The 22379-nt window shown below is 35.5% G+C and overlaps 2 protein-coding genes across 7 annotated transcripts; one reads left to right on the top strand and one right to left on the bottom strand.

Moving 5' to 3' along the window:
* Positions 1-569: 569 nt before the first annotated feature.
* SDG40 (SET domain group 40) lies at positions 570-7137 on the bottom strand. Of its 6 annotated transcripts, none has more exons than XM_088847222.1 (8): positions 6775-7137; positions 6244-6391; positions 5614-5745; positions 5207-5347; positions 4980-5102; positions 4755-4916; positions 2597-3264; positions 570-801 (listed from the first exon to the last, which is right to left on the bottom strand). In XM_088847222.1, exons 1-8 carry the CDS (start codon positions 6912-6914, stop codon positions 798-800), a joined length of 1518 nt encoding a protein of 505 aa, XP_088703348.1. In that variant the 5' UTR covers positions 6915-7137; the 3' UTR covers positions 570-797. The 6 variants fall into 6 exon arrangements, 5 of the variants coding, with proteins under 5 accessions (XP_088703348.1, XP_088703349.1, XP_088703352.1 ...); XM_088847223.1 differs by having other exon boundaries at positions 6244-6388; XM_088847226.1 differs by having other exon boundaries at positions 4755-4930; positions 6775-6959.
* Positions 7138-9393: 2256 nt separating this feature from the next.
* Positions 9394-21752, top strand: LOC18445381 (NADH-ubiquinone oxidoreductase B18 subunit). Its single transcript, XM_006855520.4, has 2 exons — positions 9394-9871; positions 21513-21752. Exon 1 carries the CDS (start codon positions 9557-9559, stop codon positions 9854-9856), a length of 300 nt encoding a protein of 99 aa, XP_006855582.1. The 5' UTR covers positions 9394-9556; the 3' UTR covers positions 9857-9871; positions 21513-21752.
* Positions 21753-22379: the final 627 nt, after the last annotated feature.

Raw genomic sequence — 22379 nt, 5'->3', positions numbered from 1 at the left:
ACCAAGGAGAAGGGCAAGGGACCAGAGCATGGACAATGTTTGTTAAGAAACCACGCACACATTGATCAAACTCTGTGTAGAAGTCAGATGATGGAGATGTTTACAGTATGGACATGATCGGAAACTGCAGGAATCACTTGGGTCCAAATTAACTCCATGATCCTTTTCTTTATAAACTGACAGTGGATGCTCTGCCTGTGCCCTTTTCAGCTCACATGTCGTGCATATGCTATGTACTCCCAAGAAAATCGACATTCACTTACAATATCATTTCGACATTAGCAAGCATAGTTAATGGCTCATGGACAACCCATGTAATGTAATGAAAAGCTGTATAGTTTGAGAGAGAGACAATAACATTCCAAAAATTAGGAATTCGACTTGAGCTTTAGTGGTTAGAAGCAGACATTTAGCATGGCTACATGTCAAGTTCAATTCCTACCACTGAACTATGCCATAAATAACATTCCAAAAATTGTAACCAAAAGGTACAATAGGATGAGAGAGAGAGAGCCAGAATGGAGGTTAATGGAATTGTCATAATTTGAGAGCGAAAGATTACACAGATAGGTATAATGGAGTTCTTGTTGGCAAGGATTACCACCACCATCAAATACAAATGCATGGCAGATTAATGTAAGAGTTCGAGCAAATGGCATTTTCATCTGCGATTAGCTTTCCTCTCTGAGCTCTTAGCTTTTGATGAACATGATTCATACCTTTAAATCTCTAATAGAGGAACCAGTCATAGCAGAACTGTTTTTCTTGCACTTTTATCTGTGTTTCTCTCTTCTCTTCTACCTGACATTCAGACAAATACATACATGTACAACCATGGTTAGCATTTGCCTTCACTCTCTAGCTCCTGGTTCTCTTGCATTCTCTACCCACTTAATATTAGTTCTTTTTTGCATTTTCTCTCCTAATAATGGTTGGTTCTTTGATTCATTTTCTACCCCTAAATGTTATGTTCTTGAGCTTAACATGTTTCTATGGTGTGTGCTAGGCAAACATTTCCTCTTAACACTGGTTTTCTCTCTTTGAACTGGTCAGTTTTTTGGTATCTACATGTGTAAGAGGTTGTTTTATTCTTCGCAACTATATTAACTGTTATTAATAATGTCTATGAATCCAGTATTCGAATTCAGAGCACTACAATACCATGACGAGAGAGACTAAAAGATATAATTCAAGATGAACCTCCTCACTTTATAATAGACCTTTTGATAATATGAAAATTTATCGAAGTACACCTAACTATTCAACTATTTAATAAACATTGAAAAATTTACATAAATGTCCCTTATATTCTGCACTCAATTTAAAATTTCTCTCAATATTGTATATTTTACGCTCATGTTTTACTTTTTTTAGAGCATGTATCATATTTTAGTTTTAACTGTTTTCCTATACATTGGATTAAGCTCAAATCTACGATATCCAAACTTCTCACTATCATGCATGAGAAATAATATAAGAATAAAAATTTCATATTAAAAATGACGGCATAACCAATATACCCCTAAATTTTGTACAAATATTTTGGTCATGTTATTTTTATTTAGTTACTTTTTATATTTTTTGATGGATACATGATGATGCCAAATATGGACATAGAAAATTTACGCTCAAACCCATGTATAATAAAAAATAAAAAATAAAATTGAAATACTATACACTCTTAAAAAATGGACATGAAAATAAAATAGAAAATATTAGGGACTTTTTTTTAAATTTAAAAAATAAATGGCATCATCATCATCATTATAGCCTTTTCCCAAAGAGATATTTACACAAATTCCTTTTTTAACATTTTACACCTTTTCAACTATTCCAAACTTGTGTTTGTGGTATTTTCGAAACTAAATCAAAAGAAGTTTATTTTTTCAAATTATCTACTATTGATAATATGGGAATCGATGAAAACTAATTCCAGTGGCTTATATACTATTGACAGCATAACAGAGTAACTGCAATGTGGGATTTCATAATTTTGGACTGAATAGAAAGGTAATATTATTGCATAACGATAGATCATAAAACATATGCATCTTCCATTCACTTGTGAACATGGTGACTCGATCATGGAAATAATCAATGATGGATTATGAATTTTCAATTGGGTGCCGTTTACTCAAGGCATAAATCCTAAAAAACCAATGGCTCTCCAAACCCTTATGAAAGATGTAGTTCCAGTGCCGAGCATAAGCTTGAAAATCTATTTCCAACCCTAATTATGAATTGGTACAAATTGAGCACATCTATAAACATTTGAAAATCTTGAAAATGAACAATCAAGATAATATGCTGCAAAAGACACTATTTTAAGACTTGAAATCGTTTTTTTCTCATATCCATATATCTCTATCCATATTTGTTATGGTTCCCCTTCAAATAACAAGCTTGTATTTCTTTCTCTCGTTTTGTAGTGTGATTTCTTTAGCAAATTAAACCTCCTTATATATTGCTCTTTTTATGAAGTCCTACCAAAGGACTAAGTTTTACATTCAAACTAGAAGCCAGCTCTTCTCCTCCTATAAACTCCTCTCTAAAGATAGGAGTTCCACACTTAATATAGAAAGGAGCTCTTGCTTACCTTGATTCAAGAGACTGAGAAGAAAGTTGTTGAATCATGCCAGTACAATAGATAACACAATCACAAAGAGTTTTCTTATACATCAACCTCCATTGAACTGCCATCCTCCACCTTCTTAGTGATCTCTCTAACCTCCTTGACAACTTTCTCTCTCCTGATATAAAACAATCCTTCAAGCCATACATCTCAAGAAACTCCATCATCTCGCTTACCCAACCCAATCCTTGCTTTTCTTCAGTCGCCCATTTGAGAAAACTTCCATTCGAAGGTTTCTTGTCCTCTTCTTTGAAATATTTCAGCATATTTTCAATGTATTTCAGTAATAGACCATCTTCTTCTAGTGTGGTTGGGAGCTCCTGCAAGAGACCATGACATTTCTTCACAACCCAACTCATAGCTGATGTCTCGTTCTCTCTAGAAAGTTGAATTCCTGAGTAAGCAAGCCGTCCTGCTGCCTTTCGAAGCTTTTGGGGAGTGAAGAGCAAGCGCAGGGCACAAAGAGTTGAGAATGACGGTCTCCCATCCTGCTGAATGTGAAGAGAGTCATTTATCTGAACTGTGTCTTCTCCCACAAGAATAGGGATTTTGTCACCTGGGTTTCTGCTTAAAAGGAAGCCATAGTGCTCCAGAAGCTCTAGGTTGGTGTATGTGCCATAACACAAGAAGACCTGTGAGAATATTTTGGAAGGGGGGGGGGGTGGAGAGAGAGAGACTCATTCATTTCATTATGAATAGCCATGCAACTGTATGTGCACTACATGAAAATGCAGGAACTAAGACAACATTGTAAATCTTGGAAAATAGCAAATGCGCGATGACATGAAACAAAAAAAAGACACAGGAATTTCATCACAAATGATGAACAATAGTTATTCTCAGCTGCTCCCTGCAACGGAAGAAATTTTGTCCATCTTAATTAAAGCAACATAAGTAAGCTCGTTTAAAGATCTTTTGGGATATTGTGGTTGTTTCCACAAATGTAACAGAAGGTTAACATTTTACTGATTTCTGATCCTAAAATGAATCATATCCCATATTAATGCCATTAAAAAACAAGATGAGAAAGGTAACAAACCACCAGAAGCAGTTAACAACCACATGAACTAAGGTTAACATTATCAAAAAAACAAAAAAAACCACATGAACTACAACTACCACATTCCATGAACATGCTTTTTTGAAACAAGACTTCACAGTAGAACTTTCCAGATGCAAGAATCAGATTCCAGCAATTTTTTGGGTGGTTCAGCTTAGTTTGCACGTGAGAGGTTCAGATCTTAGACCTCTCTCTCATACACTAGGCGCCAAACTACGACATCAAATGCCTACTGACAGATTCTTGTGAAATTCCCACCCAAGCAAAAATCCTAATCCACGAGCTAATGGTATATCATCACCATCATCATTCGAGCCTTATCCCAACTATTTGGGGTTGGCCACACGAATCCTGTTTCACCATTCCACTCTATCAAGGGCCATACCCTCAGTCAAACAATAAGTCACCATATATTTTTTCGCTACTTCCAACCATATCCTTTGGGGTGCTGCACACCGAGCACACATACCGGGTAGCTAAGCTACTCCTTTCTTCACACTCCGCCTTCTCCTTGTCCTTTTAAAGCCTTCCACTTGCACCAAATCACCCCTCCTAACCAGTGTTGTTTTAAGTCGACACTACACATGACTAGACCACCCAAGTCTACTTTCACCCATTTTATCACCTATTGGGGCTACGTAAGTCTAATTTCAGTTTATCCTCTCTCCTGTTATCCATCTATGTATCAATATATGTATATGGCAATCAGTACTTCCTAACTTTCCCATAGGTATGTCCTTGAGCCTCCAAGGATAGGAAATGAACTGGAGGACTTAACTGGCATTGTGATCCATATTGTCAAGTCTTTTACAATAACAAAATTTTCATGCTATCAACAACCACAAAAGCATAGACAAGCAAATAAGAGTGGAGAAAAATTATATCTCATGCACCATGATCAATTAGAAATATCAAAATTTTTTAACACATGGCTTTTGAAGCTTATCAAAAAGTAGAGAGTTGGGCCAGGTTGACTCCAATGGTATCCACCCAAATCAAAGCAACTACTTGAATGTGCGCTAAGCAGTACCATTGGAAATTCAAGCAAAATATGATGTATACCTGTTCTCCTCTTTTGTATCTTTTTCTTGCATAAAAGCAGTAAGCACCCACATCTTCCTCGAACCCACCATCGACTAGCCTTTGAAAGTTCTCACAACATTCTTCAGCATCGGAGTCCTCTCCAATGTTTATATCACTCCGCAAAGAGTTTTGATCCATAGACTGCAAAGGACACACTTTAGATAGTGCAGTAAATCAGATATGTATACAAAGCAATTCATTTACCTTCGTTTCCAGTTCACCAGAGATACATGCATCCATCTCAGGTGCATCATAATTGAAAAGGTCTCCAACAGGGCATAAGCACCCAGCATCATCCCAAGGTATATGCAATGTACGAGAGGATATCTTGCAAAATAAACAGAAAACATACACATGTTTAGATTATTTAGATCGACAACGAAGATAATGCCTATAAACTTAAGATATCGGGTTATGAGCCACTCACTCACAGTTGCAGAAGCCCATAGCCATGATTGAAAGCTCAAGAGTTGGGGCTTCAAATTGATCTCTTTCATAAGGCCTTGGGTTTCTTTCCACTCGAATTGGAGCTTGGAAATTGACTTTTTAGAAGCCGAGATAGCATCAGCCACCTATACATGCACTGCAAATTTTCAGTTTTCAACTTCTTTTTTTTTTTTTTATGTTTATTTTTCTATGGTTTTTTATTGCTTAGCCCAGAATCCCAGATAAAGTCAACAAAGTTTGGAATGGTATCGAGTAACATAAAATTCATGAAATTTGACGTCATACATCTTTTGAATGTCAATGTTTATCAATATTCGTACCTGTCCCTAAGAATGCAATAATATGCTACTTATAATAAGAAAAAGAAAATAAAATTGGAATGAAACTGAACTTGCAAAGCTTGGATTTCAAACTGATTGAAGGTAGCCAGAATATCATAAGTCCGGGGTAACTGCACCAAATAAGGGTACCACCATGAACTGCTCCCTTTCCCCACTTCAGCCAGCAAATATACAGTTAACACCTATAAAATTACACTTGTTGCAGTAAGCCTCAGGGATAGTGTAACAGGAAAACTTCAATTATTATTAGAAAACAAAAGACGCAAGCCGAGTCCTTTTGGCCTTCTTTTTCACAAATTAAATCATGCCAATGGAACTTGTTCTGCAGTCTGGAGTTCTATATAACTGATCTCTTGAATGTCGACCGAGCAAGCAATCTCTTTCATTTTTCTTGACAATTAAATAAAGTTCTGACCATTTAGATTATTTGGCAACTTCAAATTGATCTATGATCTATTTTTTGGGGCTGGTAAATAGGGAAGCTGTTGAAAATGTCAGAATATCAAATTGATACGGTCATAAGGGTAGCAGATTACCAAGCCATATAAAAAAAAAAAACCATTAAAGAGAGAGAACTCAAAAATCAATGAATGTAACTAAAAATGGAACCTTTCAGAGTTGAAGATAAATGAGTAAGTTCGACTTAAAATCCACCACTAAGTAGTAGACAAAGGGCTTACCTGAGTGGAGGTGAGATGAGGGTATCTTTGAAAACCAGGCGTTAACTTACCATCCTTCCTCAAACTCTCCCTGTTCATTAGAGCTTTTCTTGGAACTCTAAGAATGAGTTCACCACATCTCAGTTCTCTAGCTGCTGCCAAACCCCTTCTGCAACCAAAATCATCAAATGAAGTAAGGAAGAAGAAATTACAAACATTCATCATCTTAGTATCAACTTAAAAAAATATCTGTTTGACCAAAAGAGAAAACCCAATTAATTCTTCAGAAACATTGAAACAATAGTATTGGAAAATCCCAAAAAACATAAGTTCACAAATTGCAGAGACCCATTAAATCGCATGGCATTCAAAATGAATTACTTTAACACTCGTGTTGCAGAAAATGATAAAAAAGGGTGACAAGTAACACCTACAATGGAAATGAATTAAATGGATAAACCCCATGAAATCTATCTCAAATATAAAATTGGTTGAAATGTGAAGAAGAGATCTCAATTGAATTGAGTAAAACTATGATTTTTTAGGGCTTACCCCCCTGCTTCAGGGAAGTTAGAGATAGAGAGAGAGTGACCCAAGCAAGAAATGGGGCTCGTGACAGAATGGGGAGAATCGGATATCCCGACTTCTGCACCCCATCTCAACAAAGCTTCAAGGCCTTTCTGGTCATCCATGGACAAATTCTTAGCATCCCAAATCTCTCTCTAGATTTTAGAGTTAGAAAAAGTTTATAAGACAGCAACCTTATAATGTAGAATTAAATATGCACCTCGAAAAACCATTAAAAAATGTTGTTTTAATGACAAAAAAAACCGTCTAATTGATCATCGGAAAAAAAAAAAGGAAAGAAAAAAACAGCAAGGCTCTAAACAATCAAGAGCCCACATCAAAAATTTCACTACAAGTTGTTGTTTGATGCCCAAATATACTCAAATTGATCATCTCAATATAAAAATACATGGATCTGAAAAATAAATAAATTTCAAAGTTTTGAAAATAGTGCATATTGTAATGTATTTTGGGACAGTCAATTTTTGAGTTTTTCAAGTTTTCATAGATCCGTTTGATTTACACTATTTTTTAAACTTAAAATTTTATAAGTAGATATGAAAATGTATTTTAAGTCTATTACGAAGATTTCGAGTATTGAAATCATACTTTTAAGCACTATTTGAAGGTGAGCTTTATTATAATTGTTTAGAACCTCGGCTCTATACAAACCCACCAAAAAAAAAAAAAAAACAGATTTTGAGTCCTAGAAATTGTGCAACTCATTATCTAAACCTTCCATTTACAAGATTTTCATATGTTTATAGATATACTTGATTTTAACTATTTTTGAAGTTCAAAATTTTGTAATTAGATATGAAAATAAATTTTAATACTAAAAATAAATAATATGATTATAAAAGATTATATATGTTGAAATCATTTACCTTTAATACAAGGAGGTCGTCATTATCTATAACCATATGAAATCTAATAGCTTGGATGTGTTATAAAGTTCGATAAATTTTTTTTTGAACTTTAAGAGTGGTCAATAAAATAAATGCAGCATCTGATAGTCAAAATTACTTGTGCGTCGTGGCCATTAAGCCATTTAAATTAACCTTTTCCATAAATATCTAATAATTGATCGTCTATTTTTTCTCCATAGCATAATTAAATAGCAAGAAGTTTGCTCTTTTATTTAAGAGAAATTTATGTACATATCCCTCTAAAAAAAATTATTTATTTTAAAAAAGTGATTGTCTACAAAGAGACTATTTTTCTTTTATACGTTGAGGTCACAATTATCTCATAAATTTTAAAATAGGTGGTTGTTAGAGTATCATTGAGTAGACATAAAGTTCAAAAAAAAAATTATCAGACTTCGTGACTCGCTCCAAGCCATCCAATTTGACATATAATGAGTATGAATGATTGTGACCTCCATATACAACAGATAAATGGTCACTTAATAGACAATCCCATATAAAATTATCCTTACCTATCTACTTACGGATGAAGTTTTTGTAAGGCCTATGCTTTATGAAAACAAAATAAAGCATCACCTCAAATCCTCATATGGAAAGCACTTTCGGCAACATAAATCTCCATGATCGCTCTAAAATTAATTTCCAACACCAATAATGAAAATCAAAACTAAAAAAATGGTTCAGATCTCTTGGATATATTAAAAGTTATTTTTTAGAGTGAAATTGACGGTCTAAATAATTTGTTACAATATACAATTCTTTTAGAGCTTGAAATCCTAGATATATTTTTCACAACCATAATGTTAATGTAAGGAATTAGTTCATATAAGGTTGGGGTGCAGTTAGCATACGGATGCATCTGTAGCTGTAGAGGTAAGGTGCACCTTCAAAATTTATCATGGTATATAATTTTGATGTAAAATGTTATTAGGATTATCTCAAAATCTATTTTTATATATAATTATAAAATTTTAAATTTAAAAAATGGTTAAAATCAAGTAGATCTATAAACATATGAAAATATTGAAAATGGATGGTATAGATATTATATTGTAAAATGCACTATTTATGAGACTTAAAATCTTTTAATTTTTCATGGTCATACATCTTGATGTCGAGATGATTAAAGGGTTTTCAACATTAAAACTACCCTTTTCGATGGATTTTTGAGGTGCATATTTAGTTCTACATATAAGGTTACAACCTTATATAAACTTTTTCCATAAGGTTGAGGCCCCAAACAATCAAATTAAGGTGCACATCAAATTTTCACTAGAAGAAGTTGTTTCGATGTTGAAAAATCCTCAAATCTGATCATCTCGACCTTGAGATACATGGACGTAAAAAGGATTGCTTTAAATCTTGAAAATAGTGCATCTCGAAAGTTTTTTAAACTGTTAATTCAAAAATTTCAAGTGTTTATAGACCTATTTGATCTACATTATTTTTGAAGCTTTAAATTTTACAATTAAAGATGAACATAAATATTTATGTCATCGTAAGGATTTTATGTAGTGAAACGATATCTCTTTGATACTATTTAGGGCCTCAGCCTCGTAACCAGAGTAAAGGTTTTTTCGATGAGCCATGAGATGAGGCTTTACGTATATTTTATAGGGCTGCAGCCCTATCAAACCATCTTCCTCTACTTAAACGCCATCCGATAGTTCTTTATACGAGCTGCCTATTGTATTTCGGCAGCAAATAACAAGGCCTCTGAATCTAGAGGGAGAAAGAGTTTAGGCCAGTGAGGGAGGGAGAGTTTGGGAAGCTGACACCAGTGGTTTTAGAGAGAGAGAGGAAACGCATTGGAATTAGGTTTTGTCTGTTGCTTGGTGATGGATGTGCCTGGTTCTTCGAAGAAGATGATAGCAACACAGGAAGAGATGGCGGAGGCTAAGGTACCGATCCCCTACAGGGACCAGTGCGCTCACCTTCTCATTCCTCTCAACAATTGTAGAGTTGCGGAGTTCTATCTTCCATGGAAGTGTGAGAATGAGAGGCACACGTATGAGAAGTGTGAATACGAATTGGTAATGGAGCGAATGATGCAGATGCAGAAGATTAGAGAAGAAGAAAAGCTCAAGAAGAAGCAAACCCAAGGGATCCCTTTGATTCCTAAGACTGCAGACGCCTAAATTTCCCTTTTCATGGTTGGTACATGGCTTTCTAGGGTTTTGATTTTCATAGCATCTGTTGTTTTCACATCATTTTCTTCACCATCATTGGTATTATCACAATAGTTTTCTATTGTTTTTGGAGTTTTCTTTGATAATCTTTCATTGTTTAATGATCTCAGCAACTTCAAAAAATCCAACCTTTTAACAAAAGAATCAGTATAGTTCACTGAGGGATATGAAAGAATTGGCATAGTTCACTGAGGGATATGGATTACTTGGTTGTGCAAACTGTTTCTTTTTTGGGTAGTTAGAATTGGAATAGTTCACTGAGGGATATGGATTACTTGGTTGTGCAAACTGTTTCTTTTTTGGGTAGTTGTTGCATAAATTGTATGAATAGGCCTGGAATTTTTTGTTGGTGGAGATATAAGGGAAGTAGATTAGGATTGATTGCACATGCCTTTTCTCTTTTTCTTGTGACAAATTAACCCAATGTTGGTGAAATAAATTTTCCAATGTTTAGGTCTCTCTCATCCATAATCAGCGTTCCCTTTCAGTTATGAAAAGTGTTACTGAACGGCACAAATCTTAGTTCCGTGTTAAGACCCTTTCTTTCTAAGTACTGGAATGGACATTTTAGGAAGATCCAATTTTTTTCACCTGATATATTGAAGTAATTACAGTTTGTTTGGTTCTCTATGTCTTTTCCTCTATGGGGTTTGAGTGATTATTAATTGTAAAGCAAACTTTCATTGAACACTAAATGTGTTGAAGTCTCAAGCTTTTGATGGAAAAATTGTATATGTCTTCCCTTTTGCTGATATATGTGGCACATGTCAATGAAACTACTGCTATAAGCTGATAAGATTGGATTAAGAAAGCTGTGTAACTTCTGCTACTCTGGAGCTTTTTCTATCAAACTTTGGTTTGTGATAGGTTTTAACATTATGAGATAATTGAATCAATCATAATTGCATTAGATACAAGTACAATGCCTTCAATCAATGTATAGATTCAGCTTGCAATGCTTATTCTAATTTCTTTGGGATTATTTTGGATGCTACTTAATGTGGCTCACATGGTGAATGTTTGAATTTACTTATGAGTTATTGGACTCATCTTTTGAGTTGTTTTTTGCAATTCTAAAATGCTAACTTGTAGAGTGATGGGGTTTCTCTTTAAGTTTGCACATTGTATGGCATTTATGATTTATGAATGATAGTGGTCTTGACCACAAAATTCATCAAAATGGTTAAATGACACTTGAACTTTCAAAAGATAAAAATGTGTTATGATATTTGAAAGAAGGAAGAGAAAGATGAGACGTGGCATGTGAAGGAGTCGTAATGTCAAAGAATGCATTGAGAAGTACAATCCGAACTCTAGAATTGGATGTTATGTTTTTGTTCCCTTGCGAGCTATCTTGAACTTAAATGCAATGGAGTTAATAGGATAGTACAAGAATTCAGGGATTTAGCTAGGTGTTTTGGGATGAGGAACTGGCTCCTCTTCATCTTGCTTAGCTTACTTTATGTTGGCTGTCAGATTTGACGGTATTGGAGACGTCATGATCCATGGAAGGATAGGTCTGAAATAGCCAAAGGGCTACTCAAGAAAGCACCACTTTTTATGTCCGTAAGGACAACATGTTTTGGGATATTTCTTATGTACAAGAGCTCTAGGATGTAGACGGGTGATGTGTCTCCATGATAAGGATGAATATGTTTAGGCAATGTTTGAAAACCCGTATTAGCTAGGTGGATTGGCCATCCAGAAAGTCGGTCTGGATCGGTGGATCGGCCTGAATGGTTGCACAACCTTTAGAAAATTTTAAAAACGACTAAAAATTGTTATAAATATCGTTGTTGGGGTTTTCAAGAAAAATGAGGTAGTGTGATGAATATTCATTAATTTGCAAAAATACATGAATATTGAGATGCTGCTTCCTGTTTGAATTTCTGTATCACATCATAGAAAAAAGGAACATCTGATCATCATGGATATGAATACATGGTTCAAAATGGAGAATACAACAATAAAGATTCAACCTACTACTAGAATGTCAAACAAATCAAAGCTTGGATCTAGTAGAAGGCTCTTCAATGATCATTAAGAAGAAAATTCAATGAAAATGGTTGAAAATTCATATTAACTAACATCAAATATATTATCTAATATATCTCTAACATATAAAGACCTAATGAAAGTATTAAACTATTAATATATAATCTAATGTTTAAAGTTTTGATGGTACTATCTCTATATATATATTATCTAATGTACTGTAATTAGGATATGATCTAGGAAAATTTATGTACGGAGACTCTTTCTTGCCTTTTATTACGGTATGGGGCAATCATCATCACCATTAGAGCTTTATCCTAACCCACCATTCTGCTCTATCAAGGGCCATACCCTTAGTAAGACCATAAGTCGCCATATTTTTTCTCACTACTTCTATCCATGTCCTTTTGCCTCTTCCCTTTGCCCTTTTAGAGCCTTCTACTTGAACGAAATCGCACCTCCTAACTGGTGTTGTATTGGTCTACATTGCACAAAGCCCCCCCACCTAGGTCTACTTTCCCTCATCTTATTACCTGTTGTAGCCACACCTAATCCCTCTAATGTGTTTATTTCAAATTCTACCATTTCTTGTTTTGCCATACATCCACCTCAACATCCTCATCTTAGCTATACATTCTATGAGTATTTTGTTTCTTGACCCCTCAACTTTCCATCATATAAAGCAAAGTCGGTCTCGCAGTTGTCCTATAGAACTTCCCTTTCAACTTCATTGGTATGCAACAAGCACATAAAACTCTAGATGTACATCTCCACTTCGCCCACCTAGCTCTAATTTTATGTGTGGCATCTTCATCAATCTTTTCATTTTCTTGGATTACCGATCCAAAGTATCGAAAATACTCTCATTTAAGTATTTTTTGGCTATTGATCTTAACTATTTCATCGTTTCTACTCTTATTATTGCTGAAATTGCATTCCATATATTCTGTCTTAGGCCAACTAATTTTAAAGGGTGTGGTTTGTATAGAGCCTAGGCTCTAAACAATCAAATTAGAGCCTACCTTCAAATAGTGTCGAGAAATGCAGTTTCAATACTGGAAATCTTTGTGATAACCTTAAAATATATTTTCATCTTTATTTATAAAGTTTAAAGCTTAAAAAATAATGTAGATCGACATATCTATAAAAACTTGATAATCTTGAAAATTGACTGTCCAAAAATGCGTTACAAAATATACTATTTCCCAAACTTGAAATCCATTTTTTTCTTATTTCCATGCATCTTGATGTCGAGATGATCAATTTGAGGATATTTTGGCATCAAAACATCTTCTAATGAAAGTTTTGAGGTAGGCTCAAATTTGATTAATAAGAGCCTCGGCTCTATATAAACTTTTCCCAATTTTAAAATCTTTAGATTCTAGAGCATCCCTCCAACTTTGAGTGGACTTCGCTTCTAGTCTCATTGGTCCAAACTATGTCATCCACAAACAATATGCACTATAGCACCTCATCTTTTAGGTGCCTAGTTAACTCATCCATAATTAAAACAAAGAGATTTGGGCTCAACGCTGACCCTTGATGTAAGTTTATTGTCATGGAAAACTCACTTGTCTCTCTACTATTTGCACACTAGTTAGAGCTCCCTCGTACATATCTCTCACTATGTCAATATAGCATTTGGAGACTCCTTTCTTTTCCAACACCCACCAAATTAAATATCTAGGCACCATATTATAAGCTTTCTCTAAATCAATAAAGACTATATGAAAGTCTTTTTCCTTTTCCCTAGACTTCTCAATCAATTGCCTAAGTAGGAAAATGTCCTCAATTGTTGACCTCCTTGGCATAAAGCCGAATTAATTTTCGAATACACTCTTTTCAGGCCTTAGTCGCTGCTCAATCAATCCCTCCTATAGCTTCATAGTGTGGCTCATAAGTTTGATCCCTTGACAGTTCACTCAATTTTGTATGTCTCCTTTGTTCTTGTAAATAGTTATCACAATACTTTTTCTCTATTCGTCTGGCATTTGCTTTGTTCTCAACACTTTGTTGAACAACTTGGTTAGCCAACATATGCAAATCTCCCCCATGCACTTCTAAACCTCTATCAGGATGCTATCTAGCCCTAAAACCTTTCCTATCTTCATCCTCCACAAAGCGTCTTTCACTTCAGATATCCGAATCCTGCGCATGTCTTTGTGAACTTTACCCTCATTTATGCCAAAGGTTAGCGCTATGTTCCCATTGTTTTTATCATTTAAATATTTTTAAAATAAAGTCTACACCTTTCGTTGACCTCAGCATGGGACAATATTTGGCAAAAATTACGCCGAGAGCATCCCTTCATAATTGCCTCCCATCCGGTATTTCCAACACAAGCAGTTTGTTATACCAACACCAAACAACACCTTCTTTTAGCCTATTTTGTATTTTTAATGCTTGACATCCCACTTCCTTGGGTGTTCAACGTTTTGAATAAAAGAGAGGGTTGTGTTTTTGCTGAACCACCGACCCATTTGAATTTGTCGCATTTAAGCAGTCAAAACAAATTCATGAATGGTGGGCGCGATGTTGAACCTAGGTCACACCTGGCTGGCCATGTGGTTTGCAGATTGGTACTATTGAGAGAGAGAGAGAGAGAGAGAGAGAGATCAAAGACTCACAAAACAATGAGGAGAGAGAAAGGTAGGAATCAAGAATCAAGTCTAAATAAAATAAGATAGAGAGAGGGGCAAATCTATCTCATCTCATTGACATCACTTGTCAATGGTTTATTATTGCTGCTATAAAACGGGGATGACATGAGAGAAAGGGATCTCACCATGACACCATCTTTCCAACTTGAAGCTGAGCATTGGAAGAGAGAGAGAGAGATTTTGGAGAGAGACAGGAGTGGGAGGATATGTTCTTTCTCAATTGGCTTTTAATTCGTTTGTTGCGGACTTGCGGTTATATATATCCTCATCAAGGCTGCCTTCGAGCATGGCATGAAGCTCTATGTGTTCGTAACTTACAGACATGCTTCAGCCACTCTGACGACACACTGGCAATACGGGAAATTTGTCAAACTCTTTAATTTTATGAAGAGGCTCTTTTGTGAGTGTTTTTTGGGAGTTAAGGGAGACTTTGGGCTTTTCGAGCTTTTTAATGTGTCTTAGGTCGTTTTTTTGTGGTGCCATTTGGGTGGAGATATTGTGGGGCAAAGTGGGCGATGGCAGTGATCGAGAGTAAGTTGGTGGGGTTAGTGAGTGTGAGGGCGGCGTGTTTGGGTGGTGAAGGAGACAAAAAGAAGTTTAATATACAGTTTATAAAAGACACACCCCTATCTGGTATTGAAAATGCCAAACACACAAGAAAGTGGGCTGTCTGACTTCAAAAATACTGAACAACCCAAAAGAAGTGTATGCTTGGCTTAAAAAATACCAAACAGGCCAAAAGAAGTGGTTGTCCGGCTTTAAAAACACCTAACAGGCCAAACGAAATGTCTTTCTGGTGTTAGTTATAATGGACAGATGGTGAATTTTTTTAAAAAAAAAGAAATGGAAAAGTTGTGTGATTCCCCCCACCTGTTCTGTGTTGGAAATACTGGACTGGGAGGCAATTGTGGAAAAAGAACAGAGCCACACGTGGGGGGCTGTCTTTGCCAAAAATCACCCCATACCGTGCGTGATAAAGGATGGAAAAGTGTGTCCATATATAAATTTCCCTATTAATAATATATTTAAATTTTAATATATTATATATCATCTAGTGATAGTATCCACAATATTATCTAGTACTAATATACTATCTAATATATTTTCATATTTTCAAGTTAAAACTTTAACTAGATAAACATTATATCTAATTGAACATAGATATTTTCTATCTCTTCAATGTATATGTTTAAACTTTAACATATATCGAATGTATCTAATTTTCTAGCTAAATTTAAATAATCTAATATATGCAAATATCTCTAATTTTAGGCAAATGATCTGAAATATAATTTTTCTGCATATATTAAGATTATCTAAAAGTTTTGACTCAAAATTAGGTTATATGATGGAAGTCAAACGTGATAAACTGGAAATTAGATTATATTATGTTACATAATCCCTTATTAGCACAACCTACAACTAAGAAAAACAAAAAAATAAAAATTGAAATAATATATTACAAAAAATTTCGGATGTTCTCGAATTTTTTCAAGAAAAGCTTATACAGTGCAAAAAAAGAAATAAATATAAATATTGTTAAAAAAATTCAAGTGCCTAGTTTAGATTGATCCTCAACCCTGTTGCATGCAGATCCCTAAAAAATTTCTTGATTACAGCTAAAAAAAATATTGGGTCGAGGATCTTAGCTACGTTGAAGAAAATTCCAAAAATTTTGATTGGATCTGAAAAACTTTGATAGGGCTTTGATGCAGGACTCAATAAAAATCAAATGAGACAATTTGGGTTATTTCTTTGAGAATCAAAGGAGAACTTGAAAGAGTGGCGGATTGGGTTTTATATGGTTTATGGAGCTGCTATTTTTTGTTGACAAAACCCCAAAAGATCCAAAAATCATTCACCCAAGGCTTGGATATTATTATTTTGCATCAATTGATGCATTTATCGATCATTTGGAGGGCTTTATATTGAGAAAAGTTCAATTATTTGGGTGAAAATGCCGATTTTTCATAGGGTTTGAGCATTGATTAAGGGAATCTCCGGTTCCCGGTAGCGAATCACTGATTCCTTTCTAGACCTAGCCGGTTCTTGATATATTCAGGGAACCGTTAGGTGTAGAACGATTCCCAGGTTGGATCGGGCAATTCCGATCCAACCCGGCAGTTTTTTTAAAAACGTTGTGTTTAGGTTTGCAATTTAGAATGATATTTACAAGGATATTAGGAAAGTGATTGGTACTACATACACCCTTTGAATTTTAGTTAATATTCTTTCCTTTTTTTGGTAGTAAAAAGACTAACCGTATGAAGCTTTGCTGGCCATTGTAACCTCACCAACTCCATTATTCCCAAGTATAACCATTTTGCAATTATAGTTCATTGGGTTTGTGACACATCTATTCTTTTCTTGTGTTATCACAATGCCATGAGGGCTGTGTAATCAGGTAAGTGGCAAATCAATGCCATAAAAGATTGTCGATTATTGAAGGAAAAAGTGTCCATTATGTATAAATAATCTGTTGGTTGTGAAATCATTACAAAAGAGAAAATCCAATGTTAAACTGCACATAGTTGATGGTGCTAAAATTTATAATTTTCTACACATGGATTATGATATCATGAACCATATGTTGTGTCATGCATCTATAATCTTTTTATAATGTTCACTTGGCGTTAAAGCCAAATAAAAGATAACATGCAACATAGAAAATAGATAAAAATAGCTGATGGACCCAGGCTCCATACTTTTCATATGGACCCTCACCCAAATCTACCTCTTTCGATCTGGTTGAGGAGCCTAAAGAAAGGCTCCTAAATGCCCCCAAAACTGTCTTCTCTAAGGAAGAATTTATTTAGAGCTCCAAATCCACTGTCCATCACAATCCAGATTTGGTATTGGGCATATTTGGAGTCCCAAATCATCATCATTATCATTATTATTATTGTTATCATTTTATTTTTTAATGAAGGAGAATGGTTTTGGAGTGGAGAGACTTATTTTGGAGCCTTTTGGCCCTCACTTTTCAGAAGTGGTGGTTTTCTTTGAGATTATATATGAAGACCCTGGGTCCATCAAAACTATTTTCAAGATTGATTGTAACATTTAAGTTTCGAGCTTTTCTGTCTTTTCTTTTTCTGGTTTTAGTATTGGACTGGATCAATTGGGGATCGATTTTGGTTGAACCTCTCCGGCCTGACACGTCAAACATGTTTTAACATTGATATTTGAATTATAAACACAAACACCGATGAAATGCATGATACATACATGTGTGTATGATTTTGGGATTTACTGACATGCATTTTTATTCCCTTTTGCGAACTATCTTATTCTGCTCAATTATTTTTGGATTTAGAACAGACTTGACCCCATTACATCTTATTGGAGCTTAGGGGAATTTTGGTTATTTTAATCTTATCCCCATGGATGGTGATAACACTATGGCATCACCCACTCAGGATTGAGGGCTGAAATATTGACCAATGACCATATGGAGAATATCAAATTGGATCCACCATCCATCTCTAACTTGGTGGCAGCCAAAGTGCTTTTGATCCCCGTTTAAGTTGTTGATAGTTTTGTCCTTTCAGGACATATTCCTCCAACTTTGTTTGAATTAGGACAATAAAGTAGCCCTTGTGTGGTTGTGAGTATTTAATGTGTCGATTATAATTCATTCTTTTTTATGTGAGGTTTTTTCATGTAATTTATTTGTTTTATTGAGAATCCAATCCTTGCTGGTGAGACTATCCATTCTGTGTTTTATTGTGTTAGATCACAAAATAGTTCTATAGTAGTATATCGGACCTTTCTTTGAGTTTGTTTAATTTAATTTACATTGATCAGATCTATCATGCTGATAAGATCCCACCAATATTCCAAGATACTGTTTGTGGAATGGTAAGTGCAAAATGTTGTCAACAATTAAATAAAAAAAAACTGGGAAATGTTATCCAAAAATTATGTTTTATAAAATATTGTTAACTCACCTTGACTGTATAAATAACAGAAAAAGAAAATTAAACTTGTCTTTTGTGGTACTGTGTAATATTCATTCTCTTTTTTTTTTTTGGCTTTTTGGGTCTAATGCGTAAATAGGTTACAGAATTTGCCAAACTGGCCTGTGGATAACTGAGGATGAGTGTGTTAATTTATTTTGGGAAAATATCCCCATATCCCCAATTTTTAACTTGTCTATCTCATCAGACCCAAGAATTGAAAATATTACTTGTAAGCAAAAGCTGGCCATCTTTTCTATCTTACAACCCCTTGGACCCCTTTGACTGACCCAAAAAAATACTAAAATGACACTCTATCCCTCTCTCTCACATCACCACCTCTCTCTCTAAACTCCTCTCACATGACCATTTGGAGTCAACTTGGAGGTTGAATCCATAGATTGCAATTGATGAGCAGAGACCATGAATGTTATTGCTGTTATTGATGAGTCAATGCAGAGAAGGCGGAGAAAAGTGAAGATGGTATCCAATTTCCGGCAAGTTTTCAGGCCATGAGTCGCCAGAAAATCAGCTGCTGCACCGGAATATGAGACCAGGGGGCCGCTCATGGTGGTTGAATCATTCTTTGGTGTTTTCCGACATCTGGATTGATTTGTACAGCGAAAACCATAGAGCAACAGTGAACCCCCTCTCTCTGTACAACCATCTATTTAATGACAAACCCTAGAGCAACAGTGAACCAAATTTAACCATCTGTTTAATGACAAACCCTAGAGCAACAGTGAAAACACATTGCACAGTGAAGCCCCTCTCTCTCACTACAATGAAAGCCATGTTTTTGCTCACAGCTCGAATGGTTTGAGCCTGGCCTCAGATCAACATCTCTTTATTCTTCAATTCATCTGATAACGATTTCAATTCGATCCATGCTTGACCACTGATCTCCTAAGATTGAAGCTCCTTCAAAGGAATATCTCTGTAATGCAAAGCCAGAGGGTCTGCTTCATCAACTAGAGCTGCAGAGGCTGCCATTTCTTGCTTTTTCTTCAACCTCTCAGCTTTCACGGCTTCTTTCTTTGCTGTTTTCTTGCTAACGCTTTTAGGGGGTTCTTCTGGGGCGTTCACAGAATCTCCATAAAAGGAGCCATCTTTGTCTATTTCAGAGAGTTTCAAGGGAGAAATTAGGGTTTTTGGAGAGGGCTCAGATGCCATTGAAATGGAAAAAAAGTTTTGAAGTCCAACTTTTACTTTAGGGGCTTTGAGGCCCTATTGTTTCTTTCTCCCTCTAGAATGTTGGCTCTCAGTGGCAATTGGCAACTTGCTTTCTGGATTAAGAATCTGATTCTCTAATGGCAAGCAGCGTGGGATAATTTTTAGATAATTGTTAGAGAGAGAAGATAAATTTTAGAGAGGGGAATTTTCTCTGTAACTTTGGGTTTTAGAGAGAGAGAGATGGGGTTTAGAGAGAGAGATAGTGATGTGAGAGAGAGGATAGGGTGTCATTTTAGTGTTTCTTTGGGTCAAAAATTTAGGGTCAAAGGGGTCTAGGGGGTTATAAGATGGAAAATATGGAGGCTTTTTGCTTACAAGTAATATTCTCAATTCTTGGGTCTCATGAGTTATAGAAGTTAAAAATAAGGGTTAAAGGGATATTTTCCTTTTTATTGTCTTGGATGCCTGTGTTGGTATGAGTCATCTGTAATTGCTGGGTGGTTAAGATGCAAAGTGAAGTGCTTCTAATTGCTGAGATTCCCAGAATTTTCCTTTTTCAAAGATAAGAACAAAAGAAACATGTAGGAGAGAAGATCACCACTTGTAGTCACTATTTGCATAACGAAAATAGAACCTGGCAATAAGGGAGGTCATACATTTCAGATTAAGTCAACTAGTTTTCAGATAGATTGCAATGTTTTATATTTAGCTAATTTCCTGAAGAGAACAATTCCCACCGTGTTATTTAATTATTTATGAGAATATTTCTTTTTACAGTATGAGAACTTGGGGGGCATGTGGGAAACTAAGTTAGAGGCTTTTTTATGTCATTTCAAAATGTGTCTTGACCTTTCTTCATTGAGATCTGTCAAACAATCCTTTATACAGTGATTGAGCCTCAAGTTAAACTGGAAAGCTCTTACAAGCGTCTCTGGATGGTGAAATGGTTGAAGAGGACTAAATCTTGGACGACTATAAGAAAGATCAGAAGAGTTGCAGTTTAAGCTTAGATGACAGAATTATGCAAAGTGGATATTATTTGAGCTTTCTTAATTTTCCCTTTGGAATTGTGCTTCACGATATTGTAGTGTAGAAATGCCTTCCTACATTTTATAGTGTGATTCAGGTTGTTCATGATGCAAATACATGTTGGAGTGAAGGATGTTGTACAAGTAGTTAGTGAAAAGAAAAGTAAGCTTGTGTTCAGCCCCATGGACGCTTTGTCCCCTACATGGAATGATACTACAGCGGTGAAGGCGATTAGCTTTTGAAATGTCTCAGGATGTTTACTCAATCTTTGGTATCCTCCCTCTCTGGGGAAGGCAAAGATATGAGGAGTTTTGCCAAGACACAACTCATTATAATTGCCAATGGTAGGGGAATTTTGCTCTTCCTGATGCTCTGGAGTTCTTAACTCACGCATTATTAGCTCCAAGAACATTCAAAGCTGCTATTAGCTTGGTAAGCCATTGGGTAAAATTTGTCGCTGTTTGAGCAGGAGTTTGAGGTCTCGCTAACATTGGGCTAGTCTCCTCATGTATTTTTCGCGGTTTGCACTTCAGGCGCAACTTGACGTTTACTCTTTGGATTGGTTGATGGATTTTTGGTGCATTTTATTCTTTCTTTATTTTATTTTGCTGTTCAAGTAAATATATTTCTACCCTCTTACGTGAATGGATTTTTACTGTCACTGTTCTCAACTGTTCTGATTCATGCTTTTATGTTGCAATTTGTGGTTATACTAAAAATTATCTAATGTTTTACAATGAGTTGATTGTGACAAGTTCACTAATAAGAAGCATTTCTATTTTCATGCAGGAAAGCAGGGTTGGGCGTGTTCAATTCTCAATTTCTTTGTCATTTCCTATTTTCTACCCATCAGGATCCCATATTGAAAGATCTTTTGTATGATACTGTGTCTATGCGCTAATGACAACTTTCAACAGGTTTTATCCTGCTTCTGCTGTCTTTGGCTTCCATACTGTTTGAAAGAAGGAAAAAACTTGGTCCTAACATGATCAATATGCTTTTAATCGATTGGATCTTTTCTATTGCAAACGATGGTATGGATTTATTTCTCCTCTCTTATACTCAAGAGGATTTGCTATTTCTTTCTTGGCTTCTTGAGTTCTGAATGGTGAAGCTCTTTAAAAGTTAGAAGCTTCCTTAATAATTAGACCAGCATTTCATTTTGAAAAGGATAGCTTAAGGGGGCATAAGGTCTATGGTACATCACCCTTGCATCCACTGTTCGCTTCCATTGATGGATGGTACTCGTTACATGTAGTTCCAGATGATGGAGATTGACACAGGTGTGGATAACAAAAGTTGGTTGCTCCGGTGGTGTACCATATGCGATACTAGGGTCATGTGTGGTTGCTTTCCCACGCCATATATTCCATCTTGGTTCTCCTGGTTGTTAGTCTCACTGGAATTATCAATTATTTGCTTTTGAGAGGGGAAGGAGTGTATAAGAGCAAATCCTGAGGTTGAAGGTTGAAATGATGCAGTTCTTGAGATGCAGGTATATATAACAGTCATGTTATTGCTACTATAGGAACTGGTCTCTCTCTCTAGGAATTGTCTTGAACATGGATGTGTAAATGGAGGGCTCAGGAAATGACAGTGAGAGTTGAAAAGTATTAACTATTTAGCCTAGTATACAGCCCGAATGAATGGTAGAAT

This window comes from Amborella trichopoda, chromosome 9, assembly GCF_054954075.1.
Source record: "Amborella trichopoda isolate Santa Cruz 75 chromosome 9, AtrichopodaSantaCruz75HAP2 v2.0, whole genome shotgun sequence".
NCBI classification, from domain to species: domain Eukaryota; kingdom Viridiplantae; phylum Streptophyta; class Magnoliopsida; order Amborellales; family Amborellaceae; genus Amborella; species Amborella trichopoda.
Note: the sequence above shows the minus strand (reverse complement) of the source record. Positions and strands in the feature narration are given on the sequence as shown.